The sequence below is a fragment of the Gavialis gangeticus genome, unplaced genomic scaffold (assembly GCF_001723915.1).
Source record: "Gavialis gangeticus isolate Ggan-Ray unplaced genomic scaffold, GavGan_comp1, whole genome shotgun sequence".
NCBI classification, from domain to species: Eukaryota; Metazoa; Chordata; order Crocodylia; family Gavialidae; genus Gavialis; species Gavialis gangeticus.
Window position 1 is genome coordinate 14,069,593 of NW_017729019.1, and position 7,542 is coordinate 14,077,134.

Genomic DNA, 7,542 nt, shown 5'->3' on the forward strand with positions numbered 1-7,542 from the left:
TCCCCACCTCTTCTATGTCTCAGGAGATGGAGATGTTAAGTGATCCTTTTCCATCCTACTCAAGCCCCTGAAAAACTTTCAATGGAAACACTTGCTGTTTGGTGCCTTCCCATTCCTTAGTCTAAGGCTTGGCTGGTGTTTGTTAGTGTTCATATTTTTTTCAGGGACTTGAGCAGGGTGGTACAGGATCACACCTAGACAGTAGCCTAACATGGGGGGCAATGAAGAGGATACCACCCCTGGGTGCCAACTTAGAGGGAGGTGCCAGAATAGAAGCTGGAGCCCAGTCATGTGGCCTGTAGCCTTCAAAAGAACAACTCCTGAAGGGATTAACCCTGAGAGCAGGGGTTGCAAGAAAAGACTCTTGAATTACACCCAGATTTCCCAAGTTCCCCCTGATTTGGGACATCCAGGAGGAGACAGAGACCTGACTATCAGACGGCAAGTGGTTGGTGCTGTCTGAAGCCTCAGGTCAGGCACCCGAACAACTGGAGGCTTTGGAAACACCCAGCCCCATAAGCCTGGACAATTTGTCCTTGTTGATATTACTTAGCCTGGCCGGGGAAGCTAGACTGGGTGGTCTCACAATGGCTGGCCTGCAGGCTGCTGTGTTTGGATTCAAAGTGCTGCAAACGTTACTTTTACAAGGAATAAGGGTCCTTGCAAAGTTGGCACTGGCAAGCAGCTTTTTGTGACTTGTTTTAAGCCACACCTGGAAGTAGGTGTGCCCCTATCAGCACCTACACTCTGCAGATACCCGAGAGCAGTAAGGAGCTCCGAGTCTCGCAGGGGATGCCTTTGTGAAGGGAGAGTCGGCTGCAGACACCACTAAGGTGCCAAGCCTCTCAGCCTGCAGCTGCCGCTCCTCTGAGCAGATCTGGCATGACAGGGTACCCAGGAGCAAGCGCCAGCCTCTTAAATGCCACAAGGGCACAGAACTGGGCCTCATTCAGGCAGTGCCAATCCCAGCCGCGGGGTGAAACCCTGGACAATGAGTGCTGGAAGGCAGCTGTTGAACTAGGCTGTGTAGATGGACACTCAACAGGCAAGGGAAACGGCACGTTGGCTGCTCTCTCAAGAGACTGCTCAGCTCCCTGGCAAACCCGAGGAGCCAGGAGAGCGCAGGCATCAATAGATAATAATGTATATTGATACTCTGCTTGCAGTGGTGCCTCTGAGGATCTACACATTCCCTGGACACTAGCTAGGGAAAATCAGACAAGCAGTCAGAGACGGGGAACTGGAATGTCAGTCGGAAGTCAGCCTCAGGAGCCTACATGAGGGCAGGTGGAGGCCGCAGCATGAGCTCTACTTTGGATCAGTTTGAGAAGCCTTTGCTGTTGAGTGGACCTTTTTAAAAGCACATAAGAGAGTCAGGAGCCCAGGACTCAGTGACGGTCAACAGAACCTGTGCTGCGCATCTTCCTCCAGCTGTTTCTGCTTGGAGAGTCTGACTTTCCAAGACTGGATTTGCTGAAGGTCTGAGAAGGCTTTGCTCTGTCGCTGTTCATTATACCTACATTGATCAAACTTTGAATGGATGTTCAGGGGGGGTCCTGAAGATCCTCTCTTTCTGACTCTGCCATTCTTCATTCACAAAAAGCTCCTGTTAGATTCAGTAGGATTTTTGCCTTGAGATTGTCTACATCAGTTCTGTCTTCTTCTGGATGGGATCTGAGCTTTTCTAGTCCTGTGATCTATCTATGCTTAGAACCGTATTCTTCCTTTCAGATTTCTGATGCTGCCATACCTTTATCAGCTTCTGCGGTTGCTTTAGATGATTTGCAGTGCAGTAAATGAGAGAGGAATCAATGCATGGAAATCTGCAGAAGAAATAAACCTCAATATGACTATACCTAATGATGACGATCTTCTAAACCAAGTAGCGGATGTTTGTGGGGCTCTGGGGAATCGCAGAATCATAAAAAATGTGGGCTAGAAGAAGGTCATCTGGTCCAGGCCTCTGCTCACCCATGTCTCAAATATCCTAGATAATTTTATGTCTAACCTGCTCTTAAAGACTTCCAAGGATGGAGAGTCCATAGCCTCTCTAGGCAGTCTGTTCCAATCCTTACCCACCCTCAGAGTGAGACAGTTCTTCCTCACATCCAGCCAAAATTTTCCTCGCTGCCATTTAAGACTTTTGCCTGTTGCCCTACTCCCTGTGGCCACAGAGAATAGTCTATCTCTGTCCTCTTTATAACCACCCTTCAGGTGTTTGAAGATGGTTACCAAATCCCCATGTCAGGCTTCTCTTCAGACTAAATAATCCCAGTTCTTTCAGCTTTTCCTCATAAGTCACATTTCCCAGACCTCCAACCATTACTGTTGCCCTCTGCTGGACTCTTTCCTTTTTGTCCACATCCTCCTTGAAGTGCGGTACCCAAAGCTGGGCACAGTACTCCAGGCGAGGGATCGCCAGTGCCAAATATAGGGTGCAGGAATACCGAGATCTCGTCTCCATGCTGCAAACTGATGCGTTAGCTAGGGAAGACCTACCGCTGACCACATGGGCAGCTGGAACAAGATGCTGTTTTCCAGTTACCTGGGGAAGATCCAGTTGATTTCCCCCCAAAAGCCATTGATTTCCCACAAAAGGCTTTGCCTTTTTGGTTTAAACAAGAACTTCCTGGGGACCCGAAGAAAAGATTCCAAGGTCTGAAAACGTCACCGTGATGGTTTACCATGAATCGGAGACTTGGCTTGGTTTTGCTCTTTTGCTACAAACACACATTCTCATTTCTCAGGCAGGTATAAATATTGGAGTTTCTAGTAGAAAAAACTTCCCTCTAAATAATATAAAGAAGACTCAAATGATTGCACTTAATACATATGAAAAAGGTAGAAAGGAGGAAATCCTAGTGCACAAACATTTAGTCCTGCTCTTCACATCACTTGCTCTTCTGTCGACGAGTTCCTCTTTGGCAGAGCTTGTAAGAAAGTCTGGTCTCTTGGCACAAGTGTTAAGCTGGGGTGGGGAGGTAGGAGGGAAAAGAATCTGTCCAAAAGTTCTCTCGTTACATTTTTTTTCTCCCGTTCATCCAGACATTGTTCTGCAAAGACGTGGCTTGGCCATGCTTTCCTCAGACACAGAGAGCCAGCATGGCTCCCTAGAGATACATCTCCCACCCCTCAGAACTGCCATTGCAACCACCAGCCAGTCGCTACTTGCTGTTGTGCGTCCCAGTCCTGTCCTTTATTCCTTTATTGTTTTTAAATATTTTTTAAGCATATGGGTGTTTCCCCGATCCCCTCTGCGAAGACGTGTTCCTTTGTTTTTCTAGAGCCACAACACTATGATAAATAAAGGTGTTACCTTCTGCAGTTAGGGATGTCCTTTGCCCTCAGTTCTTGGAGAAGCAGCTCAGGTCTGGCTGCAGCCGTGAAAGCCTTGCCATGGGAGTAAAAATACCATGTGGGTCCCATGAGGGAAGGCAGCTGCAGATGTGTTGATGGCATCTAGGAATGGAGAGCGACTTGTGTGCAGATGTGTATAAAACATCAAGGGCAACCAAAGGGCCACCAGGAGAGCAGCCTGAAGAGCTGCACTTGAGTTTCATCAAATGGAGCAGGTCGCAGCTGCCTCTGAATGCAGAGATTGCTTGGAACAAGAAGAAGCATCGCCCCTGGGATGGGAGATGTCTCCCCCGGCATTGAAGGAATAGGGCGTGGGGCTGCCCCAAAGATGGGTTCAAAGCAAGCCAAGGAGGAGTCACTGTTACAGACATCTGCATAGCGAAGGATGGGGATTCTGTTTGTTTATAAAGCTGTTTAGGGGGAAAACAATTCAAAGAAAAGTAAAAAGAAGGTTTCCTTGGCTGCAGGGCGGCCGGCATGGCTGGGGCACATCGTGGGGCTATTTGTAAGGCCTGAGGAAGCTGGTGACTTTGGAGCGGAGGAGTTTGATGAACGAGCGGGGCAACATCTCCTTGTGCTTCTCCGTGTACTTGAAGTAGTTCTGTGGGTGAGCCAGCACATCGAAGAAGGCCTTGATCAGCTTCTTGTCCTGCAAGGGAGACAAACCAAGGAGCTGCATGGTCCCAGCTGGGCGCTGGTGCCCCCCACTAATGCCCACTGCATGTGGCCCCAAAGGGGATCCCACTGTTGGGGGGAGCTGCTATTGCAGCTGTGGATCCCAAACCCTTTAGTTTACAGATGGGGAAACAAAGGCACATTTTAGGGACTTGTCCAAAGTCACCAAGTGCCCCAGAGGCAGGTGGACAGCGAAGCACAGATGTCTTAGGCCCGTGCTCTCACCACTAGCCAAGGTTGCCTCAGCACAGTAGGAGCCAGCAGTTCCAAAGTAAAAACACAAGCAAGAAGAGAGGATTTGGGATGCACATAGGGAGATCAGACCAATCAGCCTCGGGGACGGGGCATATGACCAGCTGAAGGGCCTTGACATCAGCCAGCAGTCAATCAGTGATCAGTACTCCTGGTCTCCCTACCTGTAAATCCCAGGACGCACCTATGTCCACTGTGCAGACATGTCACTCAAAGGGGAAAAGGCAAAGTGATGTGTTCAGCACCACCCAGAGACAGAGGCAGAACCCGCAGTCCAGATTCTTGGTCTCAGGCTGCAGCCACAAGACCCTTGTCTCTCCCTTGTTAGAACAGGTTCTGCCCACAGCCTGGGGCTGCCCTGGACACATAGGAACAGTCTCACCTTTAAGATTTCCTGATGGTTTTCAGAGGCGTAGAGCCTGCCGTCTCGTACGATATCCTCCACCAGCTGCTCGTAGTCCTCTGCAAGACCAACCGAGGCAGGAAGTCAGCAAGAGAACATGGGGCAGGAGCCCTCGGCTGGAAACCCCCCCACTCCCCCCAATGCAGGGTTCCTCAATGCACAATGCAGGTGTTCAGCGACTGTCTGGACTTGGGTGTTTCAAGCACCAAACTGGATTGCTCTAGAGCGGAGTCTCACAAGAGCCCACTGGGTCAAGGTGAGGGGCAGGATGGAGTACATCTGTGAGGGCAGGAAGCTCTGGAGACAGGACAGTTGGCCACAGGGACAGGCACTGAGCCCCAAGGCCTGAAGAAGCTGTGGACCAGCTGCTGAGCTGAGCAGGTGGCTGGTGTGGGGCCAGGGCTATATACCAAGAGGAACGTAACCCTCGTGAATGCACGTGGGCCAGTCCAGTGCAATGCTCCCACCCCTGCCCTGCTGTGCCCTTGCATGTGCACACACATACACTCATGCACCCCTTCTTCGGGGTCCCCCTCGTACCGTCGTAGGTGACATAGGGGATCTGGAAGCCCTTGGCACTGTTGGCCTCGCTGGTTTTGAAGTTGATCCACAGTTTGCGGGACCTGGCAGTGAAGGCAATGGGCCTCTCGTATGTCTGGCATGTCTCATAGGTCGTGATGGAGGACGGGGAGGCTGAAAAGGGGAACAGCACAGGAGCATGTGTTGCCTGAAATCGTTCAGCCACAGAAACACCCAGGAATGGCCTTTGGTTGGCTCAAATGTTGAAGGCAGGGGGAGTCTGCCCTGGGGCACCTGACCCTCTGCTGTCTTCAAGGGCCATCCTACAGGAGCACAGGGCTTTGGGCCCAGGAACAGAGCTCATCTGTGGAGCTCATGTGCTGTTCCTCCTACCAGGGAACCTTACCCTTCCAGTTCAGGCATGGTCCAAAGCCAGTGGTTTCAGGAGCAGCCACAGACTGGGTGCCTGGGGGATGGCACCTGGTGTTTGGAGGTGCTGAGTGCCTCTGGCTCTAGCAGCCCCTCTTGAGAATGTGGACTGGGGCCCTCCCCCAAGCCGTGAGTCCGACAGCATTGGCACCTGGATGCAGTGCACCAGGGTCCACGGGACCCCCGCTGGCTTGGGGCCCAGCTTGCTGGTAGAAGGATATTTCATCAGCCCAAGAGCTACAGCAGGGCTCCAACCCCCTCCCCATCCCCCCCAGACTGCTCTTGGCTCACTCCATCCTTATCAGGGCAGCCTGGCGATGCCCCAGTACAGAGGGGCAGCCCAGCCACCTCAGGGTTTGCAGTGGACCCAGTGCTGATCAGGTTGATCCTACCTCCCCCTTGGCTGGCCCAGGCCTCTACTGGGCCTGCACCCGGCTCACCTCCTTGTGGCAGTGTGGGGAAGGGAGGGAGATGAGCAGCAAAGCCAGCCCAACGCCAGCGAATAATGTGGGTCCATCCACTGACTCCAAACCCTCATTTCTGTGTCAGGATACTTGGCATAGCCCAGGGAGGCAGGCTCCTTCCTCACTCTGAGTCCACTGACTTCGTTCCACCCAGGCAGGGGGGAAGCTGGCTTTTCAGAGACACAGCGTGCCTCACCCAAGCCTGCTCCGTCACCGGTATCACTCCCAAATGGGCTCCACGGCTCCCAGAGGTCTCCACAGCCCAGCCAGCCTGGGGCAGTGGCTCCCATCGCCTTAACCCCCACCTTGCCCAGCATGGCCCCAACACAGCCATCGGTTACCTACAGTTTTTCCGCATGACCAAAACGTCCCCACACTCGTCCTCAGATGGGAGGAAGATCTCGGGGACGACGATGAGGATCTTGCGCTTTGGAGGTGGGTTGATGTTCCAGGTGCACTCAATGTTGGCAGGGTAGTTCCCAGGGTAGTTCGGAGACTCGATGTAGCCAGTGTACTCGCCCAGCTCTCCCCCGCACTGGCGGTCTGCAAGGCAACAAGGAGCAGCGGTCACTAGGGATCAGCTCCAAAGGAGAACAAGCAGCAGAGACAGGAGGGCAGTAGGCAGGGAACTGTGCCTGCCTCAGGGAATTGTGGAAATTCCACTTGCGTGTGTGTACGTAGGGATGTGCAGTCACCTGTGTGCAGTGAATGCACAGTCTCGCACAGCACTGCGCTGAACAGGTGCCTGCGTGCTGTAACCATGCACAAGAATACACGTGTGCACGCATGTGCATAGACAGGTGTAGATATGGTTGGATGTGTGTGCACCACTGTCTGTGTGCCTGTGCCTGAGTGACCAACCAGAAGCACCAAGGGGCATTCTAGATCAAAATCAGTTCTGACAGTGAGTGATGCTGATGGACAGAGACATCAGTGAGAGGCCACAGAGACCAAGCTGCACGCAGAGGGGCCAGGAAGCCATGCTGCAGCCACCCGCAGAGCATACTTTTACACTGCGACACGGAGGTGGAGCCATCGAAGTCGGTGGTGGTGTTGCCCGGACAGGCAATACAATAGTTCTGGCGGAAGTCTGGCTGGTAGGTGCCCACGGCGCAGCGGATGCAGCGATGGACGCTCGTGTTGTAGTAGTGGCCTGGGGAGCACTGAACTGCGGAAGTGGAGAAAAGGTGGCGGCCTCAGGCAGTGCAAACAAGGGGTGTGGGGAGCACAGCTCTCAGAGTTCAGCCAAGCAGCACTTTCAATAAGCAAACACTGACTGACAGAGCAGCTGGCTCCCAGTTCCCACTCCTCTTCTCTCCCTACCTTGGAGAGGCAAGTCACACTGCTGGGAACACTGCCACAGAGACATTAGGTGACAGCTTCAAGGCCATGAAACAAATCAGTGGCAGAGCTGGACAGGCACCGCCCCCCCCCCCCCCCCCC

The 7,542-nt window shown here is 52.8% G+C and overlaps 1 protein-coding gene across 9 annotated transcripts in view; it reads right to left on the reverse strand.

Annotated features, from left to right (window-relative positions):
- Positions 1-2,656: 2,656 nt before the first annotated feature.
- Positions 2,657-7,542, reverse strand: part of SCUBE3 (signal peptide, CUB domain and EGF like domain containing 3) — a 110,655-nt gene continuing 105,769 nt past the window's right edge. For all 9 annotated transcript variants that reach the window (XM_019514147.1, XM_019514150.1, XM_019514149.1 and 6 more), the window contains 5 exons: positions 7,106-7,267; positions 6,445-6,642; positions 5,228-5,380; positions 4,667-4,746; positions 2,657-4,006 (listed from right to left, as the gene is read on the reverse strand). In XM_019514147.1, coding sequence (XP_019369692.1) covers positions 3,857-4,006; positions 4,667-4,746; positions 5,228-5,380; positions 6,445-6,642; positions 7,106-7,267 — 743 coding nt within the window. In that variant the 3' untranslated portion in view covers positions 2,657-3,856. The remainder of the gene's footprint in view (positions 4,007-4,666; positions 4,747-5,227; positions 5,381-6,444; positions 6,643-7,105; positions 7,268-7,542) is intronic.